At 45.5% G+C, this 23,038-nt stretch overlaps 1 protein-coding gene across 1 annotated transcript in view; it reads right to left on the bottom strand.

Moving 5' to 3' along the window:
- LRP6 (LDL receptor related protein 6) overlaps positions 1-23,038 on the bottom strand; it is a 1,045,411-nt gene that overhangs the window by 864,382 nt on the left and 157,991 nt on the right. Inside the window, exon 3 of the mRNA XM_086952928.1 lies at positions 5,041-5,238. Within this exon, the coding sequence (XP_086809054.1) occupies positions 5,041-5,238 (198 nt within the window). The remainder of the gene's footprint in view (positions 1-5,040; positions 5,239-23,038) is intronic.

The raw sequence follows: 23,038 nt of genomic DNA, 5'->3' as shown, positions 1-23,038 counted from the left end.
CCAAAGCATAGTACTGAGTCCACCCTTTTATCAGTCACGGACGATCTGCACATGTATCAGGACAAAGGCTATGCTGTTATCCTGGTACTATTAGATCTGTCGGCAGCGTTCGACGCCGGGTCACATACCATCTTAATTGACCGGTTGGCTAACATTGGAATAAAGAACAAAGCCCTCGCCTGGCTAAGGAGCTTCCTAACTAATCGCACCCAGAGTGTCACCATGGGTGCTTACCACTCAGAGGAGGAGATTTCGAAAGGGGTGCCACAGGGCTCCTGTTTGAGCCCAACCCTTTTTAACATCTACGTGGCACCCCTGGCAAGAGTGATGCGCACGTATGGCTTCATCCCAGTGTCATACGCAGATGACACACAGCTCCTCTTCCCTTTCAAAACTCTCTCCACTGAAGTAATAAGCTCCTTTTCATCAGGCATGAAGGCTGTAGCACAATGGATGTCCTCCAACTGCCTCCAGTGCAATGTTAATAAAACAGAAGTCATGTTATTCGGGGAGGCCAAAATGCTGTGGACTCCGGACTGGTGGCCACAAGACCTGGGAGCAGTTCCAGAACCCAAACAGGTCGTTAAAAATCTAGGGATACGGCTAGACCAAGAATTATCGCTGAAACACAGCAACTTTGTCATAGGCTCTTGCTTCCACACTATCGCCTGTTGCGCAAAGTTTTCCCCCTGCTCCTTGGAGAACTCTGGTACAGGCACTTGTGTTAAGTCGTATCGACTATTGCAATGGCCTACTACTTTCTGCAAACAAGGGTGTGTTGGCTAAGCTCCATGTTATCCAGAACACGGCGGCCCGTTTAGCCCTGAATGTTCCCCCAAGAACAGCATCTCAACCTCTTCTGGACCAACTGCATTGGCTCTCAATCCAGCAGAGAACGAAGTTTAAAGTATGCTGTTTAATACATAAAAGTCTTAACGGACAAGGGCCTGCCTACCTGGAAAAGAGATTTACCCCTTACATTCCGACCCGCTCTCTCAGATCTAGCGACCAACTTCTTTTGGTGGTACCCCGAGCTAGAAAGGCCAGGCATGGCAGTAAAGCTTTATCTATAACGGGACCCTCACTATGGAACAAACTCCCTTTGTCCCTTAGACAGTGCTCAGAGCATCTAAAATTCAGAAAGCAACTCAAAACCCTGCTGTTCAGTAATCAGATCTAGATTCGACCGTTGTTATTCTGTTCTCTTTTGTCCTTGGCTCCTAAGCGCAGAGATACTCCACTGGGAGTCGATTCAAGCGCTCTACAAACCCGCAAATAAATAAAGATAAACAATAAGCACAAATACGAAAGGGGAAAGATTCATGGGAGGGGGAAGATTCATGGGAGGGGGAAGATTCATGGGAGGGGGAAGATTCATGGGAGGGGGAAGGAGCTGGGGAAGTAGATGGGTAATGAAGGCGGGAAAGAGGAGGGGAGGGTGAAGGACATTGCAAGGAAAGAGGAGGGGAATGGCGACAAGGACACAAACTGGTAGACGAGTCAAAGCAACATCCAAAGTCCAGTAAGCTGTGATCCCAGGGGAAGTGGTATCACTTCCCTATCTCTGTTGCGGGAGGCTCCCTTTACGCAGTGGACTCTCTCAGAGGGGTCTCTGAGACTCCTGGCCTACATACTGGATCCTTCCCCAAAAAGGGGAGAAGGGCACAGGGAACTCTCTCAGCGAGTAGCTGAGACTCCAGAGTATAAATATTGGATCTTTCCCCAACAAGGGGAGAAGGAATGCTCAGTCAAAGGGCACAAAGGACAGGGGGCTAGGCAGACTAGCAGGTAAGGGGAGAGATTCAGGGTTGAGAGGATAGGAGCTAGGGAGGTAGACAAAGGGAGAAAGAGTACTAAATGGGAACAATTTAATTAATGAGTTATTATATAGCACTGGCTAGACCTGATGGAATCAGAGCGCTTTACATGAGGGATAATAATGTTGCAAATTACATCAGTTAAAAGTTACATATGTATCAACAAAAGCATTTAAAGAACATAGGGGAACATGGTGAATGGAGCAGGAAGGGTAAGGGGAAAGGGTAAAGGGGTAGGAGGAAGAAAGGACGTAGAGACGAGGGATTTAACTGACAGTGAACTTATCGCTACGATGAAGCTCACAGCAGAGTTCTTATTTTTCCTGCCAGATTGGACTCTGGATGTGCCTCTCCCCCGAGCCCCGATTTCTGCTTAATACCTTGTAGCATTGTAAATATTGGTGCATGCTTTTAATTTCTAATTCTTCATTTTCCTGTAGCCTTCAGGTAGCACTATCACCCATACCGCAACAATGGCGGTTTTAAACGAGAAGATTTGGGGCAGTTTGTGGGTGTTTAATTCGGTCACTCAAATGCATGCCACTATTAATTGTATGCAGCGCGCCACGGACCGCTGGGTCTCCTCCCCAGCAGCCCTTCAGCACGCACTTGTGCCACAACCTCTCGTGCACACGCTGTGCACCACTGACACAGCCCCCTGGCTGTACTGACTACGCAGCCATAGTGTACAGTCATTGACATACAGCGCGCCACTGGCATTACTACAGCTCCAATTAGGAAAGCGCAGCCCCTATTCCATACTTCATCGGTGCAGGCATGCAACACAATATCCTTGCATGCCCTTCCGCATGAGTCTGTTTTTACTCACCCTCTTGGCCTGCATAGATGACAATATGCATGATGCCGAAGATTGAATTTTATGTTGCGAAACCATATATGTTTTGTATTGTCTCTTCTTCCCCACAGGAATTTTTTGCTCCTCCAAATTGCCAGTGAGTACGCCGACCTTTTTCTTTTCCACACACCTTAGCGAATGTGTAGGGATTACACTGGTTTTTTCAAGTGGCAAATTTCACCTTTCGCCACTCACTTTTCACCGTTCTGGTCCTGAAGAAAGCCCCAGCAATTATACAAAAGGGGCTGAAACATGTAGACCGCCACACATATGCCAACTCATAGGAAAATTACTCCTGTAGGAGTTGCACCACACATATTTTAAATCGATACCCTGGGCCGCAAACATTAAAATTTAAAGGCAAGGATTCCCAGAGGTATTTTTAACTATCATACATTCACATCACATCACATTGTTGCACCCACACCCGCTCAGCTGTAATCGGGTGTCGCAGCACAACCAGGTGGCACTCGGCCACCTGGTTGGGACCCCGATGATGAAGCATGACACCAACCAGGTTTGTGTGTTAGGGGTCTTTTAATAGCACCTAGTGGGTCCTATTTCAGGCTACAAAAAAACAGTGACTAAATAAATTACTCTCCCATTACTATTCCAACTCCATGCACACCTTGTTAGTAAGGTAGGTTATAAAGCAGACCGTAGCAAGTCAAACTGCACTTTTAGCTTTTTGATGCACTCGCTCAAAAGTACCTAAACACACCACGGGGACAGAGCCAGTCCCCACAGGGAGGGAGGGAGGAAGGGACACACATACACACACACACACACACACACACACACACACACACACACACAGCAAATGAGTAGTGAATACCTCCAAGAAGTATGTAGAAATAAAAGAGAAAAACTGTCCATCATTGGCTGGCCTCCAAAATCAACAACTCTTGCCAGTCAATGGTGGCTGACCAGGGCATAATGTACACCGATAGCTAGGCGGTATAGTAGAGCAGTTACTTCAGTTACATTCTACAATTTATTGATCAATTAAGAGATACCAGGGCTCCCAGAAAGAAAAATCTCTGGAAGGCGCTTTCTAAACTCACAGCTGATATTTCCAGTAAAAACCAGTGCTTAATTTGTGCGGGTGTCTGACAGTGCTCAGCACCAGCACCTATTTGGTAGCACCAGCACATATTTAAGGCACTCCACCACATGGTGGTGCTGGGAGTTTTTTTAAAAAGTACTTGCATGCTCAAGCCATTCTTACAGCTCTGGGTCACATATTACAGACCAGTCAAATTTATAGTAAAGTAGCAGTAAGTAGATATTGTTGGTACTTGGGTATGGTAGCGCTGGCATGGAACGTTGGTGGTGCAAGCAGTGGTCTCCTCAGAACTATCTTTGTCACTTTCACTTATTTTACAGATTAAGTACTGAGTAAAACAACAAAAAGCACCTACTGAAAGTATGATGCTTTTTACTCAATAATTGTAAATGGCAAATATGCATGTCCGTGGTCAATGAATTCATTTAGTCACTCAAAGGGACAACAAAAACTAAGACATACTATTACTTGAATATTCATGAAACAAGTCAGTCTTTTAAAGTATTTTAACTTGGCTTGTATTTGGTGCAGTGTGGAATGGCCTCCCGAGAACTTCGAGATGTAGCAAACCCAGCAATTTAGACACGCAGGAAAGTATTACACATGCACACAAACATGTTGCCTACTGATGACAAGTGATCGATTGGCTCAGAATGAAAAACTGTGCTTAGCAGAGTTGTAAAGATGAAAAGTATGACAGTTTACCATTATCCTTATGAACTAGCATCAAATCCAAATAGGGGACAAAGTCCCCTAGCAAAACAACTGCACTGTCATTCACCACACCAAACATACATTTTAAAGAATACTCTGGTTAAATAAATAGCATGTATGTACCACACCTTCCTGTGCGCAACATAGCTCCTCAATTACCTACTAGGGCTGTGCAACATATATAGAAAGATCTTTGTCCATTGCTCATCTGAAGTAATCAAATGGCAACTCAAAGGGAAAAAAGAATGTAAAAGAAACAGTAAAGTCCTTTGGCATAAGCGTCCATACACAAGACACTACAAACATCTTCCAAGAACCAGCTCATTTTACTTTTATACTTACCTACACAAAGCATTTAAAAACTAAACAATGGACAAATACTAATTCCCACAACAGACAATACACCCGTGACACACGGTGTGTCCAGGTTGAGAATGTGCTGCAATTGCAAATAAAAGTAAGAATCACTATACAAATTCCAACATCTGACAAAAAAAAATAGCTTAACAAACAGATAATACATATCACCATCCATTAAGAACTGCTTGAGCAGATAAACATATGTGCCAATTTTGTATGTTTCTTACCGATGAGATCCATCCAGGTCAGATTTATGAATGAAGCTTAGTTTAGCATCAGCCCAGTAAAGTTTCTGCTCTTCATAATCCAGGGTTAGTCCATTAGGCCAGTAAATTTCAGCATCTATTACAACTGAGCGTCTTGAACCATCCATTCCAGCTCGTTCGATTTTGGGTACTTCCCCCCAGTCCGTCCAGTACATGTATCTGCAACCATTGAAAACAGAATTATTAAGGGAAGTAAATCATTAACACCTACACCATCACATAAAAGGACCAAACATTACTGCAAATTTGCCGATGGCAGCCAAGATAATAAAGTGCTACTGGTTTATAAAGCTTAGAAAAGAAAACGTTGCCTGGCAGAAATATCAATGACAATCTGTACTGCCATTTTCTTTCAACTTGATCTTTATCTTTATTAAAAAAGCTAAATAAAACAAAAGTCCATGATAGAAATTTAAACAGTGTAGGAATTGATGCATATAGGATAATATGTATACATCCATCTGAATTCACCAGCACTAACACCTTTTCAGGGATTGGCTCCCTGGAAAGAACTAGTACAGCAAGGGGTATGTTATCTTAAAACATAATACCTGGGCTTTAACAAATGGTGGGTAGCTACAGGGGGTGAGCATAGGCTCAGAGCTTAAAATACATGCAGCAGATATAAATTATTGTCTAGTCAAATGCTTGCTTTCATGAAAAAATACATATATTTTACAGCTACTAACCCAAAGGGGAATAGGACGTTCACAAACAACTTTCATAGCCCCCTAAGGTCGAGGGCTCTAGTATTTCACAGCAACTCTGTATCAAAGGCAAAAGTGTTCCAGGCTGAAGCATTATATAGCAAGCAAGTTCCCCCAGGGGCCAACTGGCCTGAAATCAGTATTACCCACACCTGTAGGATCAGAGCGACTGAAGTAAATGTGGGCCGCCTTCGCAGGAGCTGTAGCGGCTGTGGCCAGCAAGTTCTTTGCGAGAGGGATTAAGACTGCTCCTCCGTCACAGTGAAGGCCCACAGGTGTCACCACGACTGCCTCTCTCCTGAGGCGCTCCAGACCAGGTCACACTTCTTGCTGGTGGCCCCTCTCTGGCATACGGGGACACTGCCTCTCCACTGCTCATGGGCTCCGACTCGAACAAAACAAAAAAAATTCACAGGAGCCCCTCCTGGTGCTGAAGGACGCTGGCTCTCACCACCGCACATAGGATACTGCCAACTGGAAGGGACAATCTCCTCACGGCGCCCCCTTCTGGCATATGGGATCGTTGGGGCCTCACTCCACAGGGGCGAGGACCCGTACAGCACAGCAGTGATCTTGGCTCACTTCATGGTGCTCTCCTCGAGCATACTAGGGTCCCTGACTTCCCCTGCATACTGGCATACTCTTCAAACCTCACTAAGGGAATCCAATCAATAGAATTCCCCCACTGGGCCACGCTCCCTCCAACGCTCTACTTATCCTCACAGGGCACACTGGTATTGTCATGTAGTCAAGAGCTGATGCTCCAGGCTAGGCGGTCTTGGATTCACTGGGTGAAGTCTCCTCAAGCAGATGGGAGACCAGCAGGTCTTGGCCTCCCCAGCCATGGTCACAGGCCGAAGTCTTTCAAATCTTCTCCTCCTCGCACAGCTTGGTTGCTTGACAGTTGTCAATTTTTGGAGTCTCAAGCTCGCCTGCTTATAGTCCATTTCCAGACACTAAATGTGATTTAGAGTCTGTGTATCTGAAGTTCATGTTGAGGGGGTGTTTTTTTATGTGTCCACTCCTCTGCCCCTTCTTTTTCTAGAAAGCAGTCTGCCACAGCAGGAGCAACTCCAAAGCTTCTAGCCCAACAACACAGGTCATGAGAGTTCACACCTAGATGTCAGCCACAGTGATGTGTATCAAAAGGTTAACCCAGGATCTTAGCCCTACTCTTTAGGAATCTCTTGGAAGAAAGTAGAGGCTAGTTCTATAAATTCGACTCCTAAAAAGAAAACAAGTTACTTACCTGTAACTTTGGTTCCCCAGTATTGGTAACTTTCATAGATTCCCCTGCTTTTGTATCATTCCCCGTCGTCGGAATGGGAGTCTCGGTAATAAAAAATACCATAGTAGTAGGTACAAAAGAGAAAGGAAAAGCCTAGGCCTCATTCCCTTTTGTAGCATATCAGCCTCTTTTTGTAAAAGAGACCTAATTCTAGGCATCAGCCAATCAGAAGAGCCTCACCCCTGGAACCTTCCTGAAGGAACCTCAGAGCCTCAGATTTTCGTAGCCATTGTGTGCTAGACACCATACTTGCTGAAGGCTGAGCTTTCCCCGGGGAGGTGGGTGGGCGCATGGGAATCTATGAAAGTTACCAATACTGGGGAACCAAAGTGACAGGTAAGTAACTTGTTTTCTTGCCACAGTATTGGAACTTTCATAGATTCCCCTGCTTTTGTATCAGAATAGCAAGCAGTAAACCATCATAAAAACATTTTGGAAATAAGTACCTTATAACAGTAAAAATGAAATCACAAAATGTGTTACCTATGGAAGGTGGGATAGAAAGGAAAGCTCTCCAATCACTTGAAGAGGTTCCTCAGGACAGCCTGGCCCACCGCCACCTCATCCTGCTGCAATGACTAAGCAGTAATGCTTAGTGAAAGTGTGCACGCTGCTCCAGGTAGCAGCCCTGCAAATGTCCTTCATATGTACCCCCGCAAAGAGGGCTGTTGAGGATGCCACTGATCTTGAGTGAGCACGGATCCTGCCCACCAGAGGTTTTCCTGCTATGTTTTGGCAATGCAGAATAGCACTCGAAATCCATCTTGAGATCCCCTGTTTGGACAGAGGGAGACCTTTGCTTGGACCACCAAAGGCAATGAACAATTGCGAAGTCTTTCTAAATTCCTTGGTACGGTCTAAGTAGAATTTTAGACATCGTTGAAAATCCAGAGTGTGCAATGTCTTCTCCGCTGGAGTGACTGGGTTTGGAAAAAATGTCTTTAGAATTACTGGTTCATTTAAGTGAAAGTCTGTAGGAACTTTAGGAATGAATCTTGGGTTCGTCCGCAAGATGACTGTGTTCCTTTTGAACTGTAAAAACGGCTCTTGGATAGTAAGGGCCTGCAACTCCCCCACTCGCCTAGCCGAGGTCAGGGCTAAGAGTAGAGCCAATTTCCATGACAAGTATTTCAAGCCTGAGCGGTGAATCGGCTCAAATGGTTCCTTCATCAGTTGAGCCAGGACCAAGTTTAAATGCCAAGTTGAAGGAGGAGGTCTCACTGGAGGATAGGCCCTGAACAGGCCTTTGAGGAATTGCTTGACAATTCTTGAAGACCATAATGAAGGACCAGAGTCAGATCTCCTGAATCTTGAAATTGCCGCCAAATGGACCTTGATCGTAGAATGGGTCAGATTAGACTTTGCTAGCGAGAGTAGATAAGGCAGGAGTTGATGAGGTGTCGAAGTAAAAGGATCAACCTTTTCCTTTTTACACCAAATACAAAACCTTTTCCATTCCAATCTGTATGTCTTGTTTGTTGAAGGTGCTCTTGCCTGGGAAAGGATGTCCTTGATCTCCTTGGAAAGAGGGACATTCATGAATTCTCGCTGGTCAGGAGCCATGCAGTCAGGTGTAATGATTTTGGGTCTGGATGCCAAACCTGTCCTCCGGACATTGTCAGAAGATCCGGAACCTCCTCCAGCAGCAAATGAGGAACTAGCGACAGCAGATGTAGTTCTGTGTACCAAAACTGTCTCGGCCATGCTGGGGCTATTAAGAATATTTTGCATGGTTCCGTCTTCATCTTCCTGATGAGGCGTGGAATCAGGGGAATTGGTGGAAACGCATAAAGAAACCTCCCCGTCCAGGCTACCGACAGGGCATTGCCCAATGAGCCTTGATGGTGGAACCTGCTGGCGTATGACCGGCATTTCTTGTTGGTTGGCGTTGCTAATAGGTCCACCTCCGGTGTGCCCCATGTCTGAAATAGTAGATCCAGAACATGCTGTTTTAGTTCCCACTCGTGACTGACTGAGGATAACCTGCTCAGTCTGTCGGCGCCTTTGTTCAGCACTCCTGGTAAGTGCTCCGCCTTTAGTGAAATTCTCTGAAGAATTGACCATTCCCATATCTGTTGAGCTTCTCGCGACAAGAGGAGTGATCTCGTTCCTCCTTCTTTGTTCACATAATGCATAGCTGTGGTGTTGTCCGTCCTGATGAGCAATTGTGAACCCTGGAGTCGCGGAAGAAAGGCTTGAAGAGCTAGCCTGATCGCCCTCAGCTCCAACAGATTGATATGCAGTTTTTGCTCGCGAGGAGACCAATGGCCGCAGATCCTGCATCACTGCTCCCCATCCCTCTAATGACGCATCCGTCGTTAGTATTTGAGGCGATGGTACACTTGCGAAGGATAGACCTTGGCACAAATTGTCTTGATGTGACCACCAAAGCACTGCCTCTTTCATCTCTCGAGTGACAACCACCTTGTCCTCGAACGATCCGTGCACTGGTTTCCATTGGAGGTCCAGTTGTTCCTGCAGGGGACGCATCCGCAGTCTGCAGTGTGGAATTAGGGGAATACATGATGACATCACCCCTAGCAGCGACTTGTAGCTGCGTACAGAAAGACACCTTTTTCCCCGAAGGTTTCGTGCCAAACGTTTTAGTTTCTCTATCCTCTCTTGAGTAGGAAACATTCTCGAGAGCCTTGAATCTAACACTGCTCCTAGGAACCGTGCTCTTCTTGAGGGCATCAGCGTGGATTTTTCTCTGTTCAAAGTGAGCCCCAGATTCTGGAACAGATTGGTGCAAGCCTGCACAGCGTCCTGCGCTAACCTTCTGGACGGGGCCTTCAGTAACCAATCATCCAGATAAGGGAAGACCTGGAAGTGTGGTCTTCCGCAGAAATGCTGCCACCGGTGCCAGCACCTTCGTGAAAATCCTTGGGGCAGAGCGTAGACCGAACGGCAGAACTCTGAACTGAAAATGGCTCTTGGCTACTGTGAAGCGTAGGAACCTTTTGTGTGCTGGGTGAATCGGTGCATGGAAGTACGCGTCTTCCAGATCGAGCGTGGCCATGAAATCCCCCAGGCTGATCATCTTCAATATGTCCTGTAGGGATACCATCCGGAAGGATAGGGAGAAGAGATAGGTATTTAGCTCCCTGAGGTCCAAGATGGGGTGCCATTTTTCTAGCGTCTTTCTCACCAGGAAGAACCTGGAATAGAAACCTTGTCCCTGTTTGGAGGGGATCAGCTCTATCGCCCTTTGCGGAGCATTTGTTGTACCTCGAGCCTTAAGAGACGCAGATGTTTCGATGGAATGGCTGCCGGGGGCCTGGGTGGAGGGACTTCCATAAATTCCAAAGTATGTCCTCGCTTTATGATGTTGATCCCCCAACGGTCCGATGTTATTTTGGACCAATTTTGAAGGAATTTTGACACCCTGCCTCCAACTGATGATTTCTTGGAGGAGGGAACAGTAGGCAGAGCCAGGAGGCCGCTATTGGCGCTTGGACGTGTCCGGTCCACGGGCAGCCTGCTTGCCCTTGTTGTAAGGCCTCGAGTAACGCGAAGATTGGCCCCGTCTTTGCTGGTATGACTGGCGGTTTTGCTGGTATCCTGAGCTGTTTGAAGAATAGCGTTGCTGCTGCTGTTGTTGGTATGAACCTCTATAACCACCTACTCTGCCTCTCGAACCTCTGAAGAGAGATTTGCGATACTGGAGAGTACCTAGCGACCTGGCTGTTTGTGTCCTTTTTGATCTCTTGAAGAGTATCATCTATTAATTTCCCGAATAGGGCCTCGCCATCGAAGGGCAGATAAAGGACCTTGTTCTGAATTTCCAGTCTAAACCAAGTCGCCTTCAGCCACCATTGGAGTCTTAACACTGCCGCTCCTGCCAACGCCCGAAAGGACGTCGTGGCAATGTCCATGGCACAGTCTATAATTTCCATAGAGACCGCCTCACCCTCTTGTAAAGTCTTCTTTGCTTCCGCCACTGACTCCGGTGGAAGCTGTTCCAGATATGGAGCTACATCACACCATAATTGGCGATCATATTGTCTTAATATCGCCAAAGCATTGGCGGCACGTATAGTATCGGGCATCAATTCAATCTTAGAACCATTATCTAAGTTCGCAGACGCGTTCCTCAGACCTATCGTACAAACTACCAGTACCTACTTAAAAGACACCAAAGCTGTCTTACAACTGGTGAAAGAGATACAGTTCGACCCAGAGCAACACCTTTTAGTAGGTTTGGATGTAGAGAGTCTCTACACGAGCCTCCCCCATAAAGAAACTTTGGAAATAATAGAGGAGGTTCTCTTCTCCACCGCCTGGCAATATCACACTCCCAGGCAGGTGGTACTTGAGTGTATTTCCCTCACATTGATGAAAAACTTCTTTCAGTACGAGAACACCTACTACCTACAGAAACATGGCACGAGCATGGGCAGTACTTGTGCGCCCAGTCTGGCGGGCTTGTACGTACACCACCTTGAGACATCCAAGATCCTGAGCAATGAAAATCCCTACAGAGACCATGTAGTAATGTGGAAGAGGTACATCGACGATGTGCTGGTAATCTGGAAGGGCGATCATGACTCAGTCAATCTATTCATGGTCTGGCTCAATCAACAAGATCGGTTCCTGAAATTTACGCACACAGTTTCCAAAGACAACCTGGTGTTCCTTGATCTGAACATCTACCCGAGTGATGGGGGACTAAAAACCAGCACCCATTTTAAACCCACAGCTAAGAATAGCTTGTTACTTTTTGACAGCTTCCACCCTCGACACCCACGCGAGAATCTACCATATGGGCAATTTCTCCGTTTGCGACGCAATTGTAGTGACATCAAGGATTTTAAAACCCAAGCAGCCGACTTGGAGTGCAAATTACTCAGTAGAAACTATCCTAAGGCAATCATCAAGAAGGGCCGGAAGCGAGCCCGCAACAATAACAGAGTGGCCCTACTAGAAGAAACAGATGCAAAAGAACCTGACCCAAGACCCATCTGTGTTACAACATATAACACCAACTCCAACAAAATCACAAAAATCGTCAAACATTGGAGAATGCTAAATTGCGGCAAACTAGATTTTCCAAAACAAATGTTCTCGCACAGGAGAGGCAAAAATCTGAAAGATATTTTGGTCCACACAAGACCCAGAACCACGGAGGGTAACGCCACTGCCAGACTCTCAGAGATAGGAGGCCACCACCCATGCGGTTCATGTACATCTTGTCAGTACACACAAAAGAGCCGCACCATCAGGTTCTCCAACCAAACCGTTTGGGAACAACGCGCCTTCACAAACTGTAATAGTCGCAACGTGGTGTATCTAATCACGTGTCCCTGTGGCAAGGAATACGTAGGGATGACGAGCAGACCGGTAAAAGTTCGTATGAACGAACACCGCAGTAATGTACGCTGCAAAAAAACTACGACGAAAATGGCGACACACTTTGTCACTGAGGGTCATAACATCCACGACCTGAAATGGACAGTCATTGAAATGTTCAAAAATGACAGGAATTTACTAGAGAAGGAACAACGCTGGGTACATCGTCTAGGTACACATCGTACCGGACTGAATGATGATATACCCTGGTCCAGTTTGAATCCCTGATTATGGCAGCACTAACAGCTGTCTCTGTTTCTCCTTAAGAGCTGCTACTGAACATGGTTTTCTTTCAACCTTATGACCCAACCTGCTGCCTTCTAGGTGTCTCTCAACAAGTTTTGCAACCTAATGAACCATATTATCTCAGTGTCACCTTTATTTCTCTACTGTGTGTATCAACCAACCCAGCCTAAATGATCGTTTTTTAATTGTATCCCCCAAAAAAATCACTTCCCAACGAGTATCTTGACTATGAATAATAGTGCCAGCGCTGCATCACGAATCTGCGTGATTTGCAATATTTCATTGTCACTGGGGGACCGGGTGCACTACACTGCAGGCCTCACTGGGCATGCGTGGAGTCGGAACACGTTTCTCCGCGCATGCTCATTGTGCACCGCGCCGGTCCGCGCATGCATTTCGGCGCATGCGCGGAGGAAGGACACCGCATCGTCCTCCACGGCTGCCGCTTTTCCAAACTATTCCTTTTAGAATTAATGCATCACAATATTAAGCTAACGGGGGATCGTTCTACCCATAACTTTACTCTATATCAACCCTCTGAGGCGAACACCTTAAAAGATGGCGACCACATTAACTATATCCCGGCACTACATCAGTTCTACCACAGGTGTCAGACATCAGCAATCAGACCCACCCCACTTAACTAATTACAACAGCTACTTAAACTCCCGCCCCGACCTCCATCCTCATTACCACGGAGGCCACGGACGGAGGAGGAAGCACATGGAGGCTGGGAGTTGAGTAAGTACGGCATAGCCGAATTAAAGGACTAGAAAATAGAGGCATATGAGGTGCCATTGTTAAACCTTTTAGGAACCTTCTACATATGCATCTCTGTGTTATTTTTATCGCACCTACAGCTGGACCCCCCAATACCCCTCCATCTACTGTTGGCCCATGAGGCACTGTTCCTCATCATAATAAGTATGTACAGCCAACCTCTCTCTACTACTAATGTATAGAATGTGTGATTTCTGTGTGTGTGTATGACTACCATTGAAAAAATACAGAACCCTCCCAGGTCTTCTTTCTAAGAATGGAGAACAACTATATGTTTGTTTGTCCCTTTCTTTACAGGTACCTAGTTAATAGCGCTTTGGGATCCGCGCAATAATAACTCTGTGCTCTTGTCTTTTTAGGCATACTACATGAGTATCTTGTTAGTAAGGGTTGTGTGTTAGAATATTAACTGTATATCCATACACATAGTTCCCTTTACCTTCACTTTTTTGTAAATACACCCATTGTGGCGACTTTCTAGTGAGTGACAGGGGGATCATTAACCCCGGTCCTGACACAGGGGCATGGAGCCCCGAAACATGTCGACCCACATAGGAAAGTAAGCACATAACCCCGCTTATCCTTTCAGATTTCACTTTTTTTAATAATACCAGCCAGTGTTTATTAAATAGTTTTTGTATCACTAGGCCAGGTATTTTTTAACATCACCTTCCTATCACTCCTGACCTCACTCCTGACCTCACTGACACTCACTCCATTTCACTCACATAGCACCCACATTAAAAAGGTGCTCCAGCGTAGTCGCTTGTCGCAGCACTGCCCCGTCCGGCAGCCGGGCGGGAAGACCCCGATGATGAAGCATGACACCAAGGGCCCTTTTGGTGTGTGAGGGGTATTTTAAACAAATGTGTGTATTCCAGAAACACCAGGATACATACAAACAGACCCCCTTTTGAGGTGGACCTCTTTGATTATAGTTGGTTTTGCTGGTATCCTGAGCTGTTTGAAGAATAGCGTTGCTGCTGTTGTTGGTATGAACCTCTATAACCACCTACTCTGCCTCTCGAACCTCTGAAGGGAGATTTGCGATACTGGAGAGTACCTAGCGACCTGGCTGTTTGTGTCCTTTTTGATCTCTTGAAGAGTATCATCTATTAATTTCCCGAATAGGGCCTCGCCATCGAAGGGCAGATAAAGGACCTTGTTCTGAATTTCCAGTCTAAACCAAGTCGCCTTCAGCCACCCTTGGCGTCTTAACACTGCCGCTCCTGCCAACGCCCGAAAGGACGTTGTGGCAATGTCCATGGCACAGTCTATAATTTCCATAGAGACCGCCTCACCCTCTTGTAAAGTCTTCTTTGCTTCCGCCACTGACTCCGGTGGAAGCTGTTCCAGATATGGAGCTACATCACACCATAATTGGCGATCATATTGTCTTAATATCGCCAAAGCATTGGCAGCACGTATTAGCAGGCTAGCCATCGATGAAAACCGCTTGCCCGTGTTATCAAGTCGTCGTCCATCCTTGTCAGGAGGGGCCGTTAAGGGAGCAGAGGGGTTCCGTGACTTCCTCTGTGCTGCCTGTGAGATGACAGAGTCAGGTTTTGGATGACCCGTTAGCGCTGCAGGTCCATCATCTGGTGCTTTATACTTTTTATCCAGACGCGGTAGCACAGGGACCACCGTCGCTGGGTTTTTCATAGCTTTCAAACCTTCCTCCCACAAATGATCCACAATTGGAATTGACCTTGTTGTCTTGCGGTGTGTTTCTTTGAAATCATATAAGAAACAGTCCGTGGTTTGAGCGGGCATTACCAGTTTAAATCGCCCAGCTGCACGTTCCATCAGCTAGTGAAAACTGCCGACGTCAGCAGGAGGTGAATCTACCAAGTCTTGATGAGGCGAAGCTTGGTCTGGGATGATGTAGTCATTATATTCATCCCAGTCATGATCCGACTCTTGGTTACCATTGGATGATTCATCATCACCATCCCCATCCGGGTCATCGGCTGGCTCTGACTGAGCCTGAGGCACCGGCCGCTGAGGTTGAGGTGGCGTCTGTATCGGAAGTACCGGAGGGACTACAGATGAGGGGTTCCTCACTGGTGTCGAAGGAGCAGACCTACGTGGTGTTGGTCTTTCTGCTTTTGACTTATAGTCCTGCAGCATCTTGTGGAGGTCATGCAGGAATGTTGTAGGAACCGAAACCATGTCTTGTGGCTCATAGCCCTTAGAGTGGGCCATTTGATGATATTCTCCTTCCCCTTGGTCATATGCCCCTTCTGAATCTCTCTCTTGACTCTTGATTAGTAGCTGAGACGGGCTATTGGCATAGTCATAAACACCCTGTCCGTCTTCCTCAGATTCTCCCTGGTCAAACAACAAAGTTGGCGGTAAAGAGGTCACCCTTCTCGGGGATGTCATCTCAGGAGTGATTCTCGTTAAAGAAACCGTTACTCGTCTCTCCGTAGCCAGTAACGTCGATGGTTCCGTCGACGCCGGAGATATCCTCGTCGACTATATTGGAATTACAGATGTCGTCGTCGACACCACCGTCGACAAGCCCTGCGACGTTGTAGATATTGTCGTCGTCTATGCATTAGTCGACGACACCGTCGTCGACGCCATCGTCGTCACTGCCGTTGACGATGATGGTTTCCTCGTCGACAATGTTAATGAAGCAGTCGACGACGTCTTCGTCGACGATGTCGTCGGCACACCTGCCGTCGACGATACCTTCTTCGCCGACGATGACGAAGCTTTCGCCGACGATTCTCCCGCCGACGAGCCCGTCGACGGGACCAATTGGATTTTGGGCTTCATTTTCATCGTCGACGGAGCCACCGTCGGCGATGTCTTCGTTGTAGAGGACTTAGAACTCCTCTCTGAAGAATGTGAGGAGGGTTTTTTGAAGGCTGGGTCTGTCTTCTCACCCTTGGGAGGCGAAACCAGTTCTGCCTTATCCTTCCCACTGCGGTGGGGGGAACTTCCTGAACCCCGGTTATCAGACTCTCTGGGGGTCTTTTTAGAAGCCTTTGAGGGGCGCCCAACAGAGGAAGATGGGGAACCTCTACCCCTTTTCACTGACCTTTTTGAGGAAGCAAGTTAAGACGATTCCTCTTCATCACTTGAAACTCCATGTTTCCTCTCCTTCTGCCTCTGTAGCCATGTAAGCAGTCTTCCAGCACGATCTCTCAAGGTCTTGGTGGAGAGAGTGCGGCAAATTCTGCAGTCCTCTGCTTTGTGATCCGGATAAAGGCAGTAAATGCAATCTTTGTGTTTGTCCTCCACAAACAGCCTTTTCTTTCCACAGGTGGAACAGGGCTTGAAAAGGGCTTTCTTTTTCTCAACTTCAGACATCCTGATGAAATTGAGAGTTTTCTGAAGTAAACTGAAGAAATCCTGAAGAAAACACTGTAGAAATCTACTTGAAAGAGTTCAAAATAGAGCAGAGCTCAATGGAGACTCCCTAGCACAACGTGCGGTAGAAAATCTGAGGCTCTGAGGTTCCTTCAGGAAGGTTCCGGGGGTGAGGCTCTTCTGATTGGCTGATGCCTAGAATTTGGTCTCTTTTACAAAAAGAGGCTGATATCTTACAAAAGGGAATGAGGCCTAGGCCTTTCCTTTCTCTTTTGTACCTACTACTATGGTATTTTTTATTACCGAGACTCCCATTCAGACGCCGGGGAATGATACAAAAGCAGGGAAATCTATGAAAGTTCCAATACTGGGGCAACTCTACCTAATTTGTCCACGATTCTGGTCAAGCCGCAGCTCAATACTGCTTTTGGCTTGACTCGGCTATGACACAATTCGCGCCCCCCCCGCTCCCAACAGTGTCATCGATCCAGGAGAATGCTATCAGATCCATGGTTCAATGACACCCTGAAAGCCCAGAAACAACTTTGTCGCAAATTAGAGATGAAGTGGAGACTTAAAGATAATGCAAATATTCAAATGGAATAGAAGTCATCCCATCAAACCTAGAAAAAAAACTTTTCCTCAGGGAAAAGATTTTAAATTTTTCTGAGGAAATGAAATCAGCAAATAGATCTCCTAAAGCCTATTTACTCCAGTAAAGAAACTAGCAAAACTGCCAACTGCACCCGATATTAGTATTAGTCAAGAGTTCTGCAACTCATTAGCAGAATCCTTCCAGCAAAAGATCAAGTCTGTCTTTGACCTGTTTGCACAGCACGATAATCGCCTAGTTCAAACACCGGCCGAACTCAATAGGTTTCATCAGCCTCTCTAGTCAAAACACAAGATCCCTCTGAATCAGCCCCTCAGATCCTTCCTTCTTTTACTACTTGGACAGTTGAACAAACCACCAAACTCATTGCCGCTACTAAATCTGGCTCTCCTTCAGACCCATTCCCCTCCCAAACTTCTGCATATCTCGACAGAAATTATAGCTATTCCATTAGCGGTGATCGTTAACTCAATGTTCACTACAGGACACTCAAATGGAATGGAAGAATGCCTCTATACTTCCTTTATGAAAGAAACCTAACTTGGATGCTAAGGAGACCCCCAATTATAGACCGATATCGAGACTCCAGTTTCCTGCAAAAGTAATTGAAAAAGCGATAAATACTGAACTCTGTCTTTATTCAGGACATTGCCATTCTGGATTTCTCCCAGTTTGGATTTTGTGCTCCGCATAGCACAGAGTTTGCTCTCATTACCGCCACAAAGGAGCTCAGGCAGATCTTAGACAGGGGGGGGGGGGGGGGCAGCTCTGATCCTCCTGGACCGGTCAGCGGCCTTTGATACTGTTAATCATGGGCCGCTGCAGGACCAGTTGTTTTCCAGCGGGATCAGGGGCAAGACACTGTCCCAATAGGCTCCTTTTTATCTCAGCGGTCTCAGGAAGTGGCTTTCGGGAACACTGTCATCCCCCTGTCATCCCCGTTTACGCTGCCCTGCGCGGTTCCCCAGGGCTCTTCCTTGAGCCCAAAGCTCTTTAATCTCTATGTGACTCCTCTTGTCAGTCTAGTAAGAAGTTATGGTTTTTCCCTAGTGTCATCTCGGTGAGCAGTTCTGCTAGCCAGACAGAAACCAGGTTTCGAGACTGTATGAGCCATATAGTACATTGGGTGGCAGACAATGGTCTAAAATTGAATTCTTCTGCGTATTTCTTTAATTTGAAAATGTTGAGGAAAATCCTTCCAGCAATACCTTTGAACCTAAAGAAGACAGTGGTATCAGTGCTGATATCCTCAAGACTGGACTATTGTAATGCCCTCTTTTCCAGTGCTCCAAGGCGTCGTATTAAGAAACTCCAAACGGCCCAGAATGCAGCAGCAAGAGTACTGCTGGGCATGTCTGAATTTGATTCAGTCTCTACAGCCTTAGTCCGACTTCACTGCCAACCAGTAGCCAAGAGCATCCAATTTGAATCATTATGCATCGCCTTTAAATCTCTTAACATGGGGCAACACAGCTGGAGAAATTTTTAAAGCCATATACTCTTGCCAGAGCCCTCATACCTGCCGAACTGGGAAATGTAATTGTTCCTAGAATCAACAGGGTTAGATGGGCCCACTCTAGCTAGGGCCCTCACTCCATCTAGCTAGGGCCCTCACTCCATCTAGCTAGGGCCCTCACTCCATCTAGCTAGGGCCCTCACTCCATCTAGCTAGGGCCCTCACTCCATCTAGCTAGGGCCCTCACTCCATCTAGCCAGGGCCCTCACTCTATCTAGCCAGGGCCCTCACTCTATCTAGCCAGGGCCCTCACTCTATCTAGCCATCGCCCTCACTCTATCTAGCCATCGCCCTCACTCTATCTAGCTATCGCATCACCACAGCATCACTCAGCACCACCACAGAATCAGTAAGGGCACCACAACATCACTATGCGCTACCACAGCATCACTGAATGCCACAGCGTCACTCGTCGCCATCACAGCATCACTCAGCACCACCACAGCATCACTCAAGGCACCACAACATCACTATGCGCTACCACAGCATCACTGAACGCCACAGTATCACTCGTCGCCACCACAACATCACTCAGTGCCACCAGGGCATCAATCTGTGCAACCATTCAACAACAACTGGTTCAAATATGTTCTAACAATGTTTCAAGCTTTATTACAAATGTCACAAAAAGATGTTAATATTTCACTTCTGTCCTTGGATTTTCGTCACAATAAAATACACTGAAAATAATCTTCACAAAAGTTATTTACAAGAGTTTAAGCTATTTAAAAAAAAATAAAAGCCATTGTTATTTGTAATATCAATATATCTAAGTCACGTAAATACAACACATTACAAATGCTATAGGTGTCACATTTGCGAAAGTTATAATTATTGGAATTGTAAATGGCAAAGCTATTAATTTCGCTATTTTGGAACCAACACAAAAAAAATTGTCATTTACAATACCAATAGCTCAAACTTTCCTAATGCGAGACCTATTCCATTGCAAATGCTTGTTTTTATTTTGAACGTGATCTCGATCAATGTTTGTTTCTAAGCTACATGGTTGTGCCTTTTGTAATGTCACAATTTTTCTTGCATAGAGTGGCCTGGAAAGGTCAGGCTATGTTTAAAAAAACATTGTCATCTTACTTTCCTTGTGAAATGAACCTCACATTTAAACCTACCAAACCTAGACATTACGGAAATTTAGAGATCAAAGAAAATCTAGGGAATCGAACCACTTTTTCTTACCCAGAAATCTCTGCAAATGCCAAACAATGCCTAAAGGCAGGGATGTGGAATTCCTATAACCAAACGCCCAGGACATATTGTTTGGGGTCAAGGGCAACAGCTTTTCATGTGTATTTTGTCCTTGGGACAAGACGGACCAACCCCCTACAGCACAATCCTTTGGCTGCCAGTTTACAGTAACACATTATGGATCAGAGAAGGGCAGTTAACCACATGGCTGCTGGGCGTTTTCCCCCCCTGTGCTGGAAAATACCATTTTAGTGGCACCATGACGAGCTCAGCTCGTCATCAGCACACGACACCCGTGGGTGATGACGAGCTGAGCTCGTCATCAGCATTGAAAGGGTTAAGGTAACATTTGTGTCCAAGTGTTAATGCATTTCAAACTTGTATTTATGGTTCATTAATTGAAAGCCTTTATTATTAGGGTGAGCGCTCTAAGTAAATGTTGTAAGCTCAGACTGCACTACTGACAGTGGTTCCAGTATTATAACTGCATACACATTTTCAAAGTTTAGCAATATGAGGCTTTGTATAAGGCTTCCAGAAGGCTCTCCGATTAGATGCAAATATTTGCAGCTCTTCAAAGCGCGATTGTGGAGTCTTTGCTTTCAAATAAAATGTTTTTAAAAATGTAAGTAGGAAAAAAACTTTTAGCTAAACTACTGTAAAATGTTAGGTACCATTTCTTTGCAGCATCATTTTGTAAAATGTGTTGCTGTATGCTAGTATTTCCCAAAGATATTCATAATGGAAAATCACTAACCTGTTTCAATAAAATGAGAAACAAAAATAAACAAGCAATGGCAAAGCCAGCAGGTCTAAAATTGGTGATCAGCCTTTTGGTTATGTCAAGGTGCGACTTGTTTTGGCATGGGTTTTTTTAAAAACCTTATTGGTGTGGTAGCTGCCAGGCCCTCACAATTATAACAAACATTGGCAAAAGCAAAAACTGTTTTTGGTCTCAAAAAGCACACGTTGCCACTGTAGTTCCTGGCACTGAACAAAACTTTGAGTGCCAATATGCTCCTTGTGAAAGAGCAGAATGCGGTCACTCACATTGAAGCCAGCAGAGAGAGAGAGAGAGATAACATTTTGATAAACACAAAAGGTCATGGGTAATGCCAGACCTAATTAGTGGCTCAATTATTAAAGAAAGTCTCAAAAGTGCACCCATGGTACACGTCCTTGTATTAAGTGCAGATATACAACTTTCGTGAATTCGCAAGTATTTACAAAAGTAGGCCAAGAAACAGTACTCCTAGAAAATAATTGTGAACGGCATTTTAGCATGAGTAGATTTGCTTATCCGAAAATCGGAGTTTGCAAATTCACTTTCCCTCCAACCACTTTTTTTCCAACCCTGGAAGAAGTTTCACATCTGCCATTGTAAGGAGTAAAGTTCCAACCTTTCTCAGTATGCGAAAAGATTAAAGAATAGTTGGTGAAAACTCTTAAAACATGCCAGTTAGAAGGTCTGCACAGGCTCAAAAGAGCATTTCAACCCTGGAACCTTTGCTTACCTTCAGCCCCAGTATGTAGATCTGCAGAAACGGGGCAACATAAGGGGATTGCAAGAATTCAAAACCTACTATGGTATGAGCCCTGTCATAATCAGAGAGGCTATATATATCAGAGCTCTTATATAATGAGATTGTTGCCATAATTTGTTGCCGCATTACATGCCACAAAAGGGACAAGTGGATTTTGTTACAGGACAAGTAGATTTCTGAAGTAACCTGCCCCATGGACAAATAGATATTTTATTAAATTCCACGCCCCTGCTAAAGGAAAAACACATTTTCTTACATTTTTCTATGGATGTGATTGCTGAAGAATTTGGTTCCGGCGCTGGCCACCACTCTGGGAAACCTACCAACTCTGGGAAGTACTGAAATTAAATGCCCAGGGAATTTCACCATGGTGGTGCTTGTGTTGATCCCTAGTATTTCCTATCCAAAATGCCTCGAAATTTTCAAAGTCAGAAAGGTTTAAGGTTGGTAGGTTACATGGGTGTTGCAGGACCCTGGGCCCAAACACTGGTAATGGCTCAAGTAGAATCAGAGGAGCATTCTGTGATTTTAGCCAAAGTTTGATATTTGCATGGCATTCTGGATAATAAAATGTTGGAAACACACAAGCCACGCCACTCGGGACCCTGCCACCCGTCCACAGGAGTATAGTTTTCAGAATTATCTGGGGATGGGAGGTTCTTCCTGATACAGGATGACCCCAACCCCAAATACCACAGCCACACAATGAATTAAATTGAAAAGGAAAATCTTGATGTGTCCACAGTGTGTTTTGGAGTCTTGGTCAAGGACAAATAGCTTGCCACACAAATAGGATACCGTTTTCATTGGGAGAAGTGTGGTAAAGCTGTAGGATTTTTGCAGAGCCCCAGAAATTTCATTCAGATAAATGTGAGGAAAATCTGAGATCTTAGACAAACGTTGTGGGTTGCAGGGTACTCTCAGTAAGAAGTTGTGGGTTCCAAATAAGTCAAACCACATCGGACTTCCTCAGAGGTCTAGCTTACAAAAGTGTCTGGAATTGGTAGGTTTCCCTGGCTTCTGTGTGGCCCTTAGCCTAAATACTATAGTTAACCCACACAAGAAAAGACTGACATTTCATGGAAAAGCCTTGATACCTTACACGTTCGTTATGTTATCTGGACTTTTCTGTGGAAGAGAAGAGACCCACCCACACAAGGGGGGAGAGGAGGTTGAGTGAGCACTGGTTTGATTGAGAACCATGTGGAAACACAGAACAGTAGAATATCTGTTACTATCTATTATATTTCGCTCCATTAAACACTACTGCTAAGCTCATTCGAATTTACCTTATGAACAGGTGTGTGGTTTCAAATGGACACATCATAACTATTAGCACAGTTGATAGCTCACATCTTTTGAACAACTAACAAACACTATATATGAAAT

This window comes from Lissotriton vulgaris, chromosome 1_2 (assembly GCF_964263255.1).
Source record: "Lissotriton vulgaris chromosome 1_2, aLisVul1.2, whole genome shotgun sequence".
Taxonomy (NCBI): Eukaryota; Metazoa; Chordata; class Amphibia; order Caudata; family Salamandridae; genus Lissotriton; species Lissotriton vulgaris.
The sequence above is the reverse complement of the archived record's forward strand: the minus strand, read 5'-3'. Positions and strand labels throughout refer to the sequence as shown.